The sequence below is a fragment of the Stenella coeruleoalba genome (assembly GCF_951394435.1).
Source record: "Stenella coeruleoalba genome assembly, chromosome: 7".
NCBI classification, from domain to species: domain Eukaryota; kingdom Metazoa; phylum Chordata; class Mammalia; order Artiodactyla; family Delphinidae; genus Stenella; species Stenella coeruleoalba.
The window spans coordinates 37,887,489-37,905,273 of record NC_137153.1 but is presented as its reverse complement, the minus strand read 5'-3'; the positions used below and the strand labels follow the sequence as shown (position 1 = coordinate 37,905,273).

Below are 17,785 nucleotides of genomic sequence, written 5' to 3'. Positions count from 1 at the left end.
GAAAGACAGCACTGCTGATTGATTGCCGAGGTACTCAACATATCCTGGAACATCAGAACAACTCTAGGGGGTGTCTCTTATTTCACAAAAGAGGAATCCCAGGTGTGGCGAGATTGAGTAACTGGGCAGGATTCGAACCGGGCTCTCCTCACCCTCCGCCAGGTCTCAGGAAGATGAAATAGGCTCCTTGTCACGGGCCTGAGGGAAGCTCAGGTTGGGCGAGAGAGAGGAAAGCCAGCCAGAGAAGGAAGGGGAGCAAAGGCCTGGCCGGGGCAGCCGTGAGGTTCCTGGGAAGGACTCAGGCCTCCACCTCGGGCCCAGCTGTGTGGACACTGGAAGATTCGCCCCAACTCCTAGCAACCAAACCCCAGCCCTTTCTTATTGTCAGGAAACTTATCAATGTTTTAAAGGCACAAGCAGGCTGTGTGAGCAAGGGGGAGTGGGAAAGCCACTGAAGGGGAGGCAAAGAGAGGAAAGGCCGACACCATATTTACAGGAGCATCTGTAATGCTCCCCTGACCGGAAGTACAGTGGTTAAGCCAGACCAATGGACTTGAAAGGGGGAGAGGGGAGAAGCAGGGCAGGAAGGGGACTTTCATGATGGAGCCCGCCCTTAGGCAGGTGGCATGGATTCTTCCTTTATAACAGTACCGGTTCCACTGACTGGACCTCAGCCTAAAGCTAGACCTGCCTGCCGCGGGCTTTACATGTATTTATTATCATTAGTCCTCAAAACCCTCAGAGGAATGGGTCCTGTGATTCCCATTTGATAAGAAAACGAGGCTCAGCAAGAAGGAGTAACCTTCTGGCCGCAGAATCAAGGTTTGTGTTGGATGTGCCAGCTCTGGACCATCTCCCCACCGTGCGGCCGTGATGCCACAGTTTACCTAAGGAATGGCCGCGCGGGCCAGAGAGCAGAGAAGCAAACGGATGATAGAGCGTCTTTCTCAGCGTTAGTTGGTTCACAACTTCCCATTTTTTCCTTCTTTCTGTTCCCTAGAGTTGAAAGATTCCCTCTCCCTGTTTTGTTGGTTTTAAGAGGAATAAAGAAGACAAAATGTGCGACGCAAAGGGCTGCACGGAGTTGGGCAGGGAGCCAGTGCAGGGGCGCAAGGCCGAGGGCGGTGAGGCTGGGACGGTGCGTTGGTGGAGGGGCATTGCTGCATCAGCTGCAGGCCTCTGCCCCCCAGGCAAGGCTCAGGCTCTGTGACAGAAACGCTCTTGGGTCCCGGGAGGTGGAGGAGTCACTTCGCCCTCCCCTCCGGATAAAATTTAAATATCAGAGGGAGGACTTGCAGCGGGAGGATGCAATTAAGACTTCCGAAAACTGATCCTCAGTTCTTAGTGTGCTAAGAATCACCTGGGGTGCTTGTTTAAAATGCTGCCTTCCTGGTCCCCACTCTTAGAAACTCATGCAGCAGGTTGGACGTGAGGCCCAGGGTCCGCATATTGAAAACATCCCAAGCAATTCTGGTGCCAGGAGATCCTGAGCCAGTCTAAGAAAAACACCCACTTGGAGGGTGATGGTGCAGGATCTGAAACTCTTCTTTTACAAAAATAGCTTTTTTGTCATTATAATTTCATCTCAAGGACACCAGTTTTCTTATTCTGGATGTAGATGTGGTAGGTATGTTTATGGAGCTGTCTTGCTGAAAGAAAGATTATGCACATATGGTTATGTGCATAATTGCAGTTAATTATTATGTTGTGAACATATGGTTAAACTCGATAAAGATTAACTTATAAAAACTCTTATTAAAAGTTCCCTGTTATTTGCCATGAATCAGTACCATGGATTTTTTTAGGGGAGTGTGTTCATTCATCCACTTAATTAAAAGTTTTTTCATTCTTGCTGCGTGGCTGGCCCTGTGCAAGGATGGGGAGACTGCGCGCAGTGGGCCAGCAGCCGGGAGCTGACCGCTGCCCTCTAGGGCTTTACAGTCTGGCCAGGGAGACAGATTCATCAAATCCCCAACAACCACGGGCATTTCGATTTTGTGTATGTTTATTCTTATTTGTTAAGGTGTTTGTTAAGTTCATTACTAAATGTGATTTTTATAAACGTAGAAGTGTTTACATATATACAAATACAAAGCATACAAACAAAAAATCCTTGTCAGGCCATATATTGTGATTTGGGTTTTAAAAAAAATTGGCTAATACAGAGATTTTGAATTTTCCAGGTGTCTCTCTTTGGGCTAGGAAGATATAGTCTATAAATTCTATACACAGTTGGATTGTAGTTTTTTTTTAATCAGTGAGTTAAGACTTCCTCTCTAAACATGTTTAATTAAGACGTCTGAAGGATGCATTAATTTTTTTCCGCATCACATTTCTACCGTCTCCCCTATTTGTGAACCTAGCACGTTAGGAAAGCAGTACCCAAGTGCTTTCAAGCACAAATGTACCTGAATGCAGAATTCTTATCCAACAGGGAGAAGCACAGAGAATTCTGATTCCTTGCTTAGCAGTTTCAGCATGTCCTCAATGCTATTTTCTTGCCAGACACTTGAGCGTGCAAATCATCTATGAGAGAACAAATCAATATGAGACAGAACTGTCATCAATAACGTCTGCCTCTTGATTTTCAGTGTTGCAGGTGGTGAACTCTTTGACTTCTTAGCTGAAAAGGAATCTCTGACTGAAGAGGAAGCAACTGAATTTCTCAAACAAATTCTTAATGGTGTTTACTACCTGCATTCCCTTCAGATTGCCCACTTTGATCTCAAGGTATGTTGCTTGGTGTGAATCAGATAAAAGCTTACACGTACCACAGCATTCGCTGTCTGCTAAGAAAAACTGAGGGCGTCCCAAAGAGATACACGTTTTTTTCCTAGAGGGGTTTAACCAATGAAATTATCAATATAAATCAGCAAGTGTATAATGCGTGCCTACTACAGGAATTCCTAACCAATGTGTGAGATAGAGGCTTAAGATGAATGATTACATTTGAGAATTCTTGGGGAAGAATCAAGGGGTCTTACCAGCCAGGTCTCTAAGAAAGGGGGCTGCTGTTGGTTATGGGGTATTTTCAACCTAGAGTACCCATTGGCTGCCCAGTTTCCCTCCCCTTCTGGCTACAAGGCATATAAGATGGAAGGTGTCTTGATCTCTACTCTCCCTCTTGATGCAAAGCCTTCTGGGCTGACTCAGTCTCTGGCAATCAATCAAACCAAACTCTGAGACTGGCTAATTGTGGTCTTTGCTTGGCTGGAGGCAAGGCATTATCGGACATAAAAAGGCACATCCTACTCCCATCCATCACAGAGGTGATGGTCTCTCTGAGAGGGGAAGATATACATATGAGCAACAGAAGTAGCAATGTAAGATTCAGGTACAATCCGAGGCAGCGAGAAGATTATCACAAAAAGTGTGGGGTTGATTGCCAAGTGAGTGATTCAGACCATTGGAGCTAGGATAGATGTAAGAGGAGGGAAGATTTTCTCCATACTTACTGTAGCAGAGCCGTCAAGACCCCATCTGGATCCCCCAACACTCACTAACACACACCCCAAAGACTGCTGCTGGGAGCTGGAAATGCCAAAGAGTAAATGCCTACTGAAGCAGCTCTTAGCAGTGCAGCTGGGGAGAAGGTGGATAAATACCCCAACTCCCTCGTGCTTCAGTTGAAAAATTCTGAGTGCTGCCCTTTCTCCCCAAGTCCTCCAAAGGGATTGTGCTCCAGTCACTCCTACCTTGATAAGACACTTTGTATCAGCTTCCTTCCTTCTGTTTCCTGTCTCCCCATTCCTCTACCAAGTATTCCCTGGAGTCCCCTCCTACATCAGCTGCTTGCATCCAAATCCATGTCACAGGTCTGCTCCTGGGAGAATCTAAACCAAGACATTTATTTTTCCTAGTGTTCTCTTGCAACTACTCTTTCATCCCTACGTTTTGGTTGTTTTTTCAGGGAAGAGGAAGAACTACCTGCCATCTTGTCTTCAGCATAACATATGATAGGGTTTTTTTTAATTGTGGAAAAATAAACATAATATAAAATTTACCATTTTAACCATTTCAAAGTATGCAGTTAAGTGACATTAAGTATATTCACATTGTTGTACAACCGTCACAGCCATCTATTTCTGGAAATTATTGATCTTCCCAAACTGAAACTATGTACCCATTAAACACTAACTCCCCAACCCTCCTACCCCCAGCTGCTAGCATCCACTATTCTACTTTCTGTCACTATGATTTTGCGTATTCTAGGTATTTCATGTAAGTGGAATCACGCACTATTTCTCCTTTTGTGACTGACTTATTTTAGTTCACATAGTGTCTTCAGGGTTCATGCATATTGTAGCGCATGTCAGAATTTCCTTTCTTTCTCAGGCTGAATGGTATTCCATTGTATGGATAGACCACGTTTTGTTTATCCATTCATCTGATGGGCATCATGTTATTTCCACCTATGGACATTGCTGTACTATTTTTCTTTTTTTTAAAGCCTGAAAACATAATGCTTTTGGATAGAAATGTTCCCAAACCTCGGATCAAGATCATCGACTTTGGGTTGGCCCATAAAATTGACTTTGGAAATGAATTCAAGAACATATTTGGGACACCAGAGTTTGTTGGTAAGTTTTCTTATTCCTGTGGTCATTCATTTCTCATAAACCTTATGCTGGTAAAATTCACCCTGCTGCAGCATCATTTCCCTGGTACATGTTTCTGGTTTATACATGAAGATTAGAATCTGTTGGTTCACTTTCTTCCCTAACTAAATGTGCGTTCATTTCCTCTTAGCTCCTGAGATAGTCAACTATGAACCTCTTGGTCTTGAGGCAGACATGTGGTAAGGAGCATGTTCTTGATGTTGTCACCTTTCTGATTTATTTTACTATTCTTCTGATGTTGTTTTTCTTTTTATTTTGTGTCTAGGAGTATTGGGGTAATAACCTATATTCTGTAAGTACCCAAATCCACAGCTCATGTTCTTTTCCTTTTTCTTTGAGACCGTATGTTTTACTGACCATTCTATGTGTCGTGTTGATCAGTTCAGCTTATGTATGCTTTTTTTTTTTTTTTTTTTTTTTGCGGTACGCGGGCCTCTCACTGTTGTGCCTCTCCCGTTGCGGAGCACAGGCTCCGGACGCGCAGGCTCAGCGGCCATGGGTCACGGGCCCAGCCGCTCCGCAGCATGTGGGATCTTCCCGGACCGGGGCACGAACCCGTGTCCCCTGCATCGGCAGGCGGACTCTCAACCACTGCGCCACCAGGGAAGCCCTATGCTTTTTAAACATATTCATTTTACACCTCCACAACATGTTTAGTTTATACTAATGAAACATTTTCTCCTAATTTGAAATGAGTCATCAGAAACTGCAGCATAATCACTGAAAGAAAGCATGGCTGTCTATTACTGCTGAGAAAATAGGAAAGGCTTTCTTTTTCTTTTTTTTAAACTACTAAATGCTGTTCTAAATTAACTGTCCTTTGCATTAAGCTGAAGCTTTTGTGCATGACAATTAAATGCCCTATAAAATGTAACTGAATTCTAAAGTGAGATTATAATGTTATTCCTCGCTCCCTTTATCAAATATTGTAGGAACAGAATGACAACACAAGAGGGACTTACTCACGTTCTGTGCCCTGTTTTATTAACAGCCTAAGTGGGGCATCCCCATTTCTTGGAGACACTAAACAAGAAACGTTAGCGAACGTATCTGCTGTCAACTACGAATTTGAGGAAGAATACTTCAGTAATACCAGTGCCCTAGCCAAAGATTTCATAAGAAGACTCCTCGTCAAGGATCCAAAGTGAGTGTCCATTATACCCGAAAGGTGCCCAGCTGTGGCCTCAGCTAGACGAGAGCACCTGTCCTGTGCACATGGCCACGTTTATGCGACCCTGGTTGTTTCCTCCTGGCAAAGAGAAGCATGCTGTGTGAAACGCTTCAGAAAATGCAGGCAGGGCCCTTTGTACCTGCTCAGTCAGCCCCTGCAGGCACAGTGAAATAATCACACAAAGTCTGATGTTGTTTTCGGCTCCGTGAAGCAGGCCCCGAACTGCATTTTCCAGAGCATCTCCTTGGTAGGCCCAGCCGGCATGGAAACAACCTTAGTGTTTGCTTCTATGGTCACCGCTTTTTTTTTCTTTCCCCTCCCCCCACAAAGGAAGAGAATGACAATTCAAGATAGTTTGCAGCATCCCTGGATCAAGGTAAGTTGCATATTGCGATTGGTTTGGGGATTATAGGGCGACCTGGAATTCGTTTGTCCTAGGGTATCACTAGGCACTATGGGTTCTAACCACGGTCACGTCTGGAGTCTTGTGTTTGCTGTTGGTGCTATACTTTAAGACAGCTGACAGCTGAGAGAATCCTCATGATGACGGAGGTAGAAAGGAGCGAGCTACCACAGTGCAGGACTGTGATGAGGAACTGAAGGGCAGGTCCACTCCACAGCCTCGAGTTTGATTGTGGGATATTAGCCCAAACAATATTTTTGAAAATTCTTGAATTAACTTCCAACATTTAAGTATCATATCAAATCTGGATTTCCAGTTTCTCTTGAAAAATCTGAAGATCTATCAACACTGAGCCCTCATTCTGCAAGGCTGCCAGAAACTCTGCCCAGTTGCCTTTGTACCAGGCCAGCAGCCACCCCCGATGTATATACACTTTTACACTGTTTGCCTGGCGCCTGTCAGCATTTGGGTTAAAGAACGGAAGTTGTTTCAGCTAGACCAGAAAGGACTAAGGGTGGGGAAGCATGGCAGTTACAGAATAAAATCATGGAACCATTGTGGTGCAGTTACTTGCGTTGCAGAAGTAGGTTTGGGGCAGCTGGAGACCTCTGTCTGTGCCAGCTCCCAGCACTTGCCTGGGCTTCCCTAGAAGGCAACGGTGTCTCCTTCCTTCAGAGGTAGAGTTGCATGGCCTCCTGAAAAAATGCAGTAGGAGGGATTTTAATGCTGTAAGATAGACCGAATTTGCTAACATCTGAGGTCCCAACCAGCTCTAAATGACTTGATGATGTTAAGTTCACATGCCTCGCAATGTGGCCTCACCGTGAATCATGCCATTCCCAGATTCTCTTATGGAAAGTTGTAATTCAGCTTGTCCAAGCTCAACTTTTCAACTTTCCCTCAAGATCCAGTCTTCATGGATCTGCTCAAACCCTTAGCCACAAGAGTTTAGCCTCTGGAGACTAGGTTCCTGGATCAGGCCTATCATCCCAACTCGTTTTGTTACTTTAGCAAGGTGAATATGTAAGCGTCCCAAATAATGAGAGGATTTCAAAAGTTGTCATGTAATGCATTTCTATAATTTGAGAGCTCTAAATTGTCTTTCTTGAATTTTCATTTTAGCCTAAAGATACCCAACAAGCACTTAGTAGAAAAGCATCGGCAGTAAACATGGAGAAATTCAAGAAGTTCGCAGCCCGGAAAAAATGGAAAGTAAGATTGTTTGATTTGAAGGGATGAACTAATTCTGTGTCCCCTGTGGCTCTCCCTCTGTTCAGGGCTCACTTCTTCTGATACTGGCAGTGCAGAACTGCATCCTTTTTAAAAATTCACTCTGTAGTCATCTGCACTGTTGCCCTATTTTCAAAGACAATCAAAAATACTATTTCAGTCCTATTAACTCATCTTTTCACATGTAATTTTGCATTTTTTTAAATTAAAACCATTCCCAAGGCAAATTTTTAAATCAGTACAATAAAATTATAGTGCCGTCTTCTTCTAAAGGCAACAAGCCACATTTTAAATAGATTTGTTTCTTGTGGTAGGCACCATAGCATTATGATTATACCAGAACTTGTGTAAATGGTTCTCTAAATCCAGCCTGGGTCTGTGAGTGGTTGGGATGGGGGTGGGGTGTGACCATGAGCGTCTGCGATGTGATCCCTTCTCAGTGCGGATGGTTTCTGCAGGGGCTGAGTAGGATGTGGCTCTAAAGGGCATTCCAGCCAAACTTGAACAAATGAAAATTCAGGGTTAAGAAGGGGACAGGATGGCTTCCTGTGCACAGGGTCATGTCAAGCCCAGAGGAAGCAGGTACTTGCCATGTCTCCTCATCACTGGACCAGAAGTGTACCTCATTGTACTCATCAGGTTGGGGATGGCTTGACAGAGATGAGGAGGACCACAGCCATGGGTTACTCAAGACTTGACTCTTAGTCTCAAAGAAGCCTTGAAAATAAGGCTTAAAATGTAGAGTGAACCACCATAAGTTTCTCTTTCTCTCCCTCTCTTTCATTCATGTACAGACACGCACACACACACACATTCTTTACCTGTTGCTTCTGCCTTTGAGAGTAAGTGCAGAGGTGTTTGTCCTATAGGCTAAAGAGTCCCCAACCTGCTCATTTCCAACAACTGGATGAGTTTTGAGAGTCACACTGTCTGCCATTACCAACTTGCCTGGGCACCGAGGACACAGGGCAAGACCCTTGCATACCATGCTTCTCTGAGGGGAGACGTGCAAGGGCTTTGTTAGGGTAAGATCCCATTCCTCAAAGAGTAGAGAGTGAATATGGAGAGAGAAGGGATGCATCCAGTTCTGCAGCTTAATAACGAAATGCAGGAGAATCTCTCTCTATTGTTGTCTTGATTTATAAGACCTTTACAAATTTCTTTAAGCAAATATGATCCGGGCTTCCCTGGTGGCGCAGTGGTTCAGAGTCTGCCTGCCGATGCAGGGGATATGGGTTCGTGCCCTGGTCCAGGAAGATCCCACGTGCCGCGGAGCGGCTGGGCCCGTGAGCCATGGCCGCTGAGCCTGCGCGTCCGGAGCCTGTGCTCCGCAACGGGAGAGGCCACAACAGTGAGAGGCCCGCGTACCATAAAAAATAAAAAAAAATATGATCCAACCTGCTTGTGGGATCGCCCACCCCTGAAGAATAATACACGCTGTCAGCCTTGAATGCTATCTCAAAGGCTTTGTCATTTGCACTAATTTGAGTATTGTTATGTAAGCTCTCTCTCCTCCTCTCCCCCTGCATTTTTTTCACTCTCTCTCTCTCTCTTTTTTTTTTAAAGCAATCTGTTCGCTTGATATCACTGTGCCAAAGATTATCCAGGTCATTCTTGTCCAGAAGTAACATGAGTGTTGCCAGAAGCGATGATACTCTGGTAAGCAAACCTTTTCCCCAGATAGGTTTGTTCTTAGCACTGTGTATTTACCGTGTTTAGGTTGTTTAATTTGTTCAGCAACCCAGAAAACCTGAAGTCTTGGAAACATCAGGCCTGTTCTTCCTCCTCTTGAGTGGGGGAGTTGGGGTGGCTGATTGGATCTACTCTGTTACTGTTTCGTCCTTTTTCCTCTTTGTTTTGATTGGCTATACCTACTAGCTCTAACACTACCACCTTCCCACCCTCCTCTCACCCCCAACACGGTTTGATAAAAGAGAGGCTTGCCAGTAGAAGAGGAAAGATCATATTCTAATTTTCATGAACTAAAACGAGAGCCCTCTGTTTCCACCAACCTTGGAGAATCTTAGACTGTACTAGTACAAAAGGGGCAGACAACCCTCCTCTGAACACATACACACACACACACACACACACAAACACACCAGAAAATCAGGGGAAATGCAGTGGAATTTGCTGATATAGTTCGTGGTAGACCAGAAGGCTAAACCCACTCACTTTGTTGATGTTGTATTGATTTCTAAAGGCTCTTGAGAACAACTCCACGACTTTTTTCCCTTAATCCAAACTGAAACCTAATCACAGATTAACTCTTCAGATATGACTGGACACATCAGAATTCAACGAGACTTTCCCCAACAGTCAGACAACGGGGCTTTGTGAATCCTGGAGGTAAAGGGGACTCCAGAAAAGGCAGAAAGGGTGGTTCTGTGGGAACCAGCCTGCTCCTGTAACTGAATAGTCAGTGTTTCCTGAGTGGAATCCGGGAACTCCAAGGGCAGGATCACACATCAGCAGACACCAGCTCTTTTTTTACTCCCTGAAGCCAGTAGTTTTACTCAAGTTCCAGATCTAACCTTATAGCCTGAAAAGAGATAGGAAATTTTAAAAAGAAATAAAGAAGTAGGAGAGAAGCAAGTTAGGAGGAGAAGGGAGAGAAAGAGGAGGAAAGCTGGACTGGGGAATTGTTTGAGGGTGGCCGTGGAACCAGGACAAGATATAAACTATTAATCTAAGTAAGGTGATGAGAACAATGAAATCTTACAAATTAAAATTGCCCTGAATAATCAGTTGGGAGACAGTTTGTTGCAATGAAGAGTTTAGGGTAAGAGAGGGACAGGGCTTGTGTAGAAGCTCCAGGTGGGAAGACCACCCTCCCCAGCCCTCAGGGTCTCTCTCTCATCATCTCAGTGTCCTGCTGATCGTGAGGCTGTGTTACAGCAACGTGCTTATTCCTCCCATTCTCCCATTTCTTGTCACTCTCACTTTCAGTCAAATGTCTCTTAGTCTTCAACTCGGATTGTGATAGAAAAGCAAAACCAGTGGTGTTCTTAAACATGTACTCTGTGCAGATATTATTATGTCTCTCATGAAGCTTGTTTGGATTCAGATTTATAGAGAAGAGAAAGCAGAGTTCAGAGAAACGCCTTCTCCATTCCACCCCCCCATAGGCAGAGGTTCAGCCTCTGTAGGTACGCTTTTCCAGATTTGAAATTTTAGTAGCAGTACCTCTGTAAGTCCAAAACTTTTGTTTGGGACTTTTCTAGCTTATTTTCTTTTGTTTTAATTTACCATATTGTGCAAATTTCTTATTATTTATATTTAAGAAAGTACTTTAACAAAGTAGCAAAAATTTAACAAACTTACTGTTCCACAGTATCTAGTTATTTTCTCTTTGTAAATGAAATGCCTCCATTTTCCCATTTCTGGCCTTTATTTTTACATTTCTCCCCTTTTCATACCTTTTTTTAAAAATAATTGTGACCAGCTTTCAGAGAATTTTGCTATGTTATAGAATACCTAGAGAATGAAGAATTTCTAGTGCTCAAAAAATGACAATCTGTAATTGCAAAAATTACAAAGTAAGACTTTCTTATTCGAAGATATCATTTCCTTGGTTCTATGGTTTTTAGAATCTGAGTTACACCTGAAATTTTCTACAGTGGTTTCTGGGACTATATGTTTTTAAAGATTCCTAAGGTAAACACAAAGTGTAGTTTGTCATCAATCGTTGTTCTAAATCTGAATCTTAAGAGATGTTTGCTCTCTGGGTAATAATGCAGGCAGCATAAAGACACTGATAAATAGTAGGTGAAGGGGCAAAAAATGACCTCCTGCTTCCCTTCATGACCAGGTGGATTTTGGGATTAAATGGCTTACTTTCCCCTGAACACTCCTTTTAATAAATGAGCATTGGTTTCTCTGATGTTGGTAAAAGGAGCAGCATGACCAACAGTCTAACACTTTTTCCCTCTTCCATGTCTCTCTCAAGGATGAGGAAGACTCCTTCGTGATGAAAGCTATCATCCACGCCATCAACGATGACAACGTCCCAGGCCTGCAGCACCTCCTGGGCTCCTTGTCCAACTATGACGTTAACCAACCCAACAAGGTCTGATGCTGTCCTGCCAGGGGTAGTGGGGGTCGGGGGGTCATGGTGATTGGGCACCTCCAAGTCCAAGGTGGAAAGACCCCATCTGCTCTTCATTCTCCCTTACTGTTGTAAGCTCCATACTGTGGGGAAAATCACTTCTGCTTAGAAAGTGAGCTGAGTTAGGAATAAGGTCTTTTTGCATTGAGGGCCTTTCTACACGCACCTAGCACTCGCCTCTAACCATGAAAATTTAAATGTGCTCATCGTGCAAATGAAAATGTCACTTTGGATTGTGAATCCAAAAGAGGAAGATGTTGTGTCCTTCTGACTGTCTTCCGTTCCTGTCACGCAGGACAGGAATGTGTCCTGTGTCTGTGGAGACACAGGAAGGTATCTGGGGCAGCAGGGCTAGTTTGGGCTTTTCCTTTCCTACCAAACCTGAAAAATAGGTATTTTTTTTTCTTGCCTTTTCCAGCATGGGACACCACCGTTACTTATTGCTGCTGGCTGTGGGAATATTCAAATACTACAGTTGCTCATTAAAAGAGGCTCAAGAATCGATGTCCAGGATAAGGTCATAATTCTGTTTTATTGCAAAGGAATTAATTTTTTAAGTATTTCCAAATGTCTCTAATCGAAAGGTAATAGAGAAAAATAACACATATGCCCTACTTCGTTTCTCAGTTTCCTATAAAGGAAGATGAACTACTTGAATAGCCTGTTCCTGTCTAACATGTTACAGAGAAAAAGGCAAACATTCATCTTCCTCGTGGCTCAGTTGGCCTGCATCAGCCTTTCTTTGTGTCCTGCCCCAGATTGACTCCTTACTGATCATATTTACTCAGCGGTGTTATTTGATGTCACATTGAAAATGTTTTAATTACCCAATTAATCTCATCAGAAATGTATTTGCCCGCACATTAATCAGGGCAACAGAGTAAGGAGGATATGCTTTGAGGCGTAGACCACATTGGAAGTGTAGACACAAGTGATGATCAGCTAAGCGTCATTACAACGGGTCTGTCATCAGCTTCCATAGACTTTCAACTGAGCTGTAAAGGGACTAGATCTGGCCCTTGACAATATAGGGAATTCTAACCAGAAGTTGAAATGAAGGTTTTAGGAAAAGAAAAACAACTTTTTATTTCGAAATAATTCTAGATTTACCAAAAAAAAATCTGCAGAGATAGTATAGAGAGCTCCCTTATCCCTTTCACCCAGCTTCCTGGAATGTTAACGTCTTACATAACCTTGGTCCCTTTGTCAAACTGAAAAGCGAAATGGGGTTTTATTCCTCTTGGGAGTTGCTCCTTTGGAGGTTGTCATCACATAGGAAGGGAAATATAGCAACTGAGTGATGTTTGCATTCAGATCCAGTCTGGGAATGTGACTCTGCCTTGGTTTTTGTACAGGGTGGATCCAATGCCATCTACTGGGCCTCTCGGCATGGCCACGTAGATACCTTGAAATTTCTCAATGAGAACAAATGCCCTTTGGATGTTAAAGACAAGGTAAGGCCACTTCTCTTCTTAAGGAAAGTAATAAAAGGCATGCCTTCTGCATCATGACCCAAAGAACAAGGATCCAGGACCAAAATCTTCCTACAGAGAATTTAAGTAGAAGTTTCTTTTTGCTGGTGGCTTAGTCTAATATTAAAATCAGGGGGATTCCCTGGTGGCGCAGTGGTTGAGAGTCCGCCTGCCGATGCAGGGGACGCGGGTTCATGCCCCAGTCCGGGAGGATCCCGCATGCCGCGGAGCGGCTGGGCCCGTGAGCCATGGCCGCTGAGCCTGTGTGTCCGGAGCCTGTGCTCCGCAACGGGAGAGGCCACAACAGTGAGAGGCCCATGTACCGCAAAAAAAAAAAATTTTTTTTAATATAAATAAATAAAATCTGATTTTACTTGAAATCTGCCAAGGGTTTTCCATGTTATATAAGCAGTGAACTATCTTCCCCATAACATGAAAACTCAGTTCAGCCAGAAAGACAACCAGAAAGTGACCTGAGTCCTGGTCCTCTTCTTGACCCGCCATGTGCACATCTCTACCATTCTCTTCCTCTTTGATGTGACTGACTGACGGTGCTGACCTTACGATCACTGGCACTAGAAGGGTTAATGAGACAATGCAAGTAAAGTAAGGCTTTTGGGGTAAAGATGTTATCAAAATGATTGGTTTAGGAAGATACCTTACTTTCACGTACCCATGTTTCATTCAGTCCACACAGCGGCCCTGTGAATTCATTGCAGGGCTGGGACCTGAACTTAAGATTCCTATTTTCTCATCTGTTATGTATTCCATTATGCAACCCCTCTCTGATTCTACTACCAGTAGACTGAGTTGTCATGTTCAGTCAGGGCTGCCACATACAGTTGTATGTATTGTGCACTGCACCATATCTAAGGGAGGACATTTACATTAAAGACATACATTTATTTTTTTTCATTATTATTTTTTAAATATTTATCTATTTAGTTTTGGCTGCATCGGGTCTTTGTTGCAGCACTTGAGATCTTTCGTTGTAGTGCACGGGCTCTCCGTTGTGGCCCGTGGGTTCTGGAGCACGTGGGCTCTGTAGTTGTGGCTCGCATACTCGGTAGTTGCGGCGTGCAGGCTTAGTTGCCCCATGGCATGTGGGACCTTAGTTTCCTGACCAGGGATCAAACCTGCATCCCCTGCATTGGAAGGCAGATTCTTAATCATTGGACCACCAGGGAAGTCCCGACATACATTTATTATAACAGTTTTCTGCCGGGTGGCAACAAGTATCTCATTCTGTTATGTTTTTAGATCAGTTTATTCTGACAGTCTCATGGCAGATATAAAAAAAAATCTTAAGGAAGTTGCATCTATGACTAATTCATAGAATGTTATTGTATGGGCTAATGGTAATGTTTTTTAAAATCTCTGAGAATGTAAGAAATGACATTCTAAACATAGACAAAATGAAATCAGAAACTTGGTATTAAATAAAACCCTGTGTTTAAAGAACTTAATATTAAAAAAGGAATTTTGTGTTTTGAAAAAAAATCACATAGCTGGAAGCGTCAGTATATAATGAGAATTGAGACCAGCTATCACAAAAAAGGGAACGCACTCTTACTTAGGGAGGGAGGGAGGGTTATCACACACAGGATGAGCCAGGTGTGTGGATTTAACGCTAGCTACATAGTGGGTGCCCCACCCCAGGGTCCTTGGCCCAGTCACCAAAGGGGCATCTGGCCTGAGAGGGGCAGGTACCACCTCAGGGGAGGAGGTGGAGCCAGGCATGGGTGGGAGTGGGACGGCTCCCAGGGGGCTCTGAATCTTTGGCTGTGTCTTTTGCAGTCTGGAGAGACAGCCCTTCATGTGGCAGCTCGCTATGGCCATGCCGACGTGGTTCAGTTACTGTGCAGCTTTGGCTCAAATCCCAACTTCCAGGACAAGGTGGGTCATGGTACCTGACGTCCTCACTTCTTTCTGCTTTTTGCACGGGTATACAGGCAGCCAGGTGATGTGTCTGGGTCTTACGGAGTTCTATCCAAGTTAGGTTTTCTGCTTAGATTACAGAGGGCAGGGACTCGAACAAAAGCACTAACATTCATTCATCCGTTCATTAATCCTCTGGACAACCCTGTAATTCTCATTTTACAGATGAGGAAACTGAGGCAGAGAGAGGTTCAAGAACTTGCCCAAGGTAACACAGCTCAACGGTGCTGGAGCCGGTGCTCAAGCCCACCCGGTCTGGTTCCAGAGTCTGTGTTCGTAACCACTACAGTACAGCCGCCCCTCATAGACAGATACATGTGTCTAATGATGTCGATCATGAATATGTAGACCTCACGACCAACCATTTTTGTTAAAGCTTGGTTGTCTTGGCCCCTTCTTTGCCAGAGCAGTAATCAATTTATGTGACTCATCTTTATGCTATATACATGACAGGAATCTTGGGGCATCAAGATTATTCGAAGAGTTCCTGCTCAGAGAAGTGCTGTCCCATGGTTAGTAGTCTCCAGTGAAGTAAAGGACAGACAGCACTTTTACGAGACAGATGATATAAATCCACCCACGCAGAGGGTGGATTGTTCAGAAGAGCTGAGCCATGGTTCCAGTGGGCTCCGCAAAGTCAGTTGTCAGTAAAATGCTGAGAAAGCTGAATTCGAATTAAGGAAAGCCGTCAGACCCATGCCCGTTATTTCACACTAATGTTTTGCTCCAATAGCTACGAGCTCTTTCAATCCGCTGCCTTGAGTTTGCTGCCAGGTTTGGCCAGGACTCTCACCATGCCTGTACTTTCTTTCATAGTCTTGCATTCTCCTCCTCTATGTACTTGTCTCCTTGGCCAGGAAGAAGAAACACCCCTGCACTGTGCTGCCTGGCACGGCTATTACTCTGTGGCCAAAGTCCTTTGCGAAGCCGGCTGCAATGTGAACATTAAGAATCGAGAAGGAGAGACCCCCCTCCTGACAGCCTCCGCCAGGGGCTACCACGACATTGTGGAGTGTCTGGCTGAGCACGGAGCCGACCTTAATGCATCCGACAAGGTGCTTAGCGGGTCAATATATCCCACTTGCTGAAAAGCGATCTGGGGGGCTGGAGGGACCACAAGACTTCTCAGTGACTTTACCTAAAATAACAAACTTGAGTGCAACAAGTTATATCATCCTTTCTCCTCTCCAAAGATTCTGTGATTCTAGATTCTGTTTAATAATTAATGTTCATTTGTGGGGTGTAACAAAATTTATGAATTGGTCAGATGACTCGGGTCTCTATTTTTAGCCTTTTTAGCTTTGCAGCAGGTACAGTGATGATCACAGAGCCCAAGACAAATCCTCACTTAGGACTGAAATTAGCAACACACTATTAATTTGTAGATAGACAAAGAAATAGGTGGTTTATTTACTTCCATCACCTGCTATTTTGTAGAAAAACAATAAACTAGTCTTATTTGTTTGGCAATCTCAACTCCAGGCCAGGTTTTCCTTTTTTAATTAAGCACATTCAGCGTAATCTGTTCTTATAGTGAACTTGTACTTACAATGAGGCTGTGATGTTGCTATTAGATCTGGCACACTGTGGTTAATTTAGGAACTGCCACTTGTGGAGTATTTTCTGGGTACAGAGAAGTAGCTCTCAAGTGGGGTGACCTTGCCCCCAGGAGACATTGGTAGTGGCTGGAGACATATTTTGGTCGTCACAGCCCGGGTGGGGCATCTAGAAGATAAAGACCAGGGGTGCTGCTGAACAGCCTACAATTCCCAGGACAGGTCCCAAATGTCAGTAGTGCTGACACCGAGCAAACCCTAGAACAAGTACGTTACAGAGATGTTTCCACACTCCCTCTACCCAGCTCCTACAACTCAACACGCTTCTTCACCGGGGGTTCTAGAGCAGGTGAATTCCCGGACTGATGCTCCTATCCATGACAGCAAGTCGCCTTGCTCTCTCAGTTTCTCCTGGTGTCAAATAAAATAATAAACTTTCTCCTTAGGAAGTTAGTAAACATTGCTGAGCAAATGTTTTGAAAAGTGTTTTTCGAATACTTGATACAAGAGGCCATTGGAGTACCAAACATAACTGAAGTCCTATAAATTCAGAGACAAAAAGGAGTGTGGAGTCTTCCTACCCGAAGGTACTGGCCAAGCCTGGGTTAATTAAGCTGACGTTCATCTTGGTCTGTGATTATTCAGAGTGAGATGTATGGGGCCTCGCCCCAACCCCACCAGGAGTAAAGTTCACGGTTTTAATCCTCCTTCAGGCTTTGCAGTAATGGTCCCATTGCCAATTAAACCTGGCCCAGTGCAGCCGGAAAGGCAAGCGGGCAGGCCCACGTGCCCAAGCGAAAGCGCTCATGGCCCCGGTGTTTGTTGCAGGACGGACACATAGCTCTGCATCTTGCTGTGAGACGATGTCAGATGGAGGTCATCCAGGCTCTCATCAGTCAGGGCTCTTCCGTCGATTTCCAAGACAGGCATGGCAACACCCCCCTCCACGTGGCCTGCAAAGATGGCAACGTGCCGATTGTGGTGGCCCTCTGTGAAGCCAACTGCAATTTGGATCTCTCCAACAAGGTAAAGCTAGAAGGAAGATCCCTGCAGAGTCCGTCTGTGTCTGTCTGTCCACGTGTTTCCGGGTTTGGGCAAGTTTCTCTCTGCATCTTTTCATTGTTCGAAGTCAGTATTGCTTATATGAACCTGTTCCTTTTTATAGGACTCTCCACTTGAAGTATATTTTACATCTGACTTTTGAATAATTTCCTAGAGTAACAGAAAATTACATTAATAAGTACTTCCTGCTAAGCCCGGCTTACCATTTATGGGCATCGAGAAAGAG

General features: G+C 44.3%; 1 protein-coding gene across 3 annotated transcripts in view; it reads left to right on the top strand.

Moving 5' to 3' along the window:
* Window positions 1-17,785, top strand: part of DAPK1 (death associated protein kinase 1) — a 210,174-nt gene that overhangs the window by 141,093 nt on the left and 51,296 nt on the right. For 2 of the 3 annotated variants that reach the window (XM_079927569.1, XM_079927570.1), the window contains 14 exons: window positions 2,592-2,730; window positions 4,451-4,580; window positions 4,750-4,798; window positions 4,885-4,911; window positions 5,611-5,763; window positions 6,121-6,166; window positions 7,316-7,405; window positions 8,990-9,082; window positions 11,373-11,492; window positions 11,950-12,048; window positions 12,887-12,985; window positions 14,801-14,899; window positions 15,799-15,996; window positions 17,326-17,523. In XM_079927569.1, the coding sequence (XP_079783695.1) occupies window positions 2,592-2,730; window positions 4,451-4,580; window positions 4,750-4,798; window positions 4,885-4,911; window positions 5,611-5,763; window positions 6,121-6,166; window positions 7,316-7,405; window positions 8,990-9,082; window positions 11,373-11,492; window positions 11,950-12,048; window positions 12,887-12,985; window positions 14,801-14,899; window positions 15,799-15,996; window positions 17,326-17,523 (1,540 nt within the window). The remainder of the gene's footprint in view (window positions 1-2,591; window positions 2,731-4,450; window positions 4,581-4,749; window positions 4,799-4,884; window positions 4,912-5,610; window positions 5,764-6,120; window positions 6,167-7,315; window positions 7,406-8,989; window positions 9,083-11,372; window positions 11,493-11,949; window positions 12,049-12,886; window positions 12,986-14,800; window positions 14,900-15,798; window positions 15,997-17,325; window positions 17,524-17,785) is intronic. The other variant, XM_079927571.1, reaches the window with a different exon arrangement.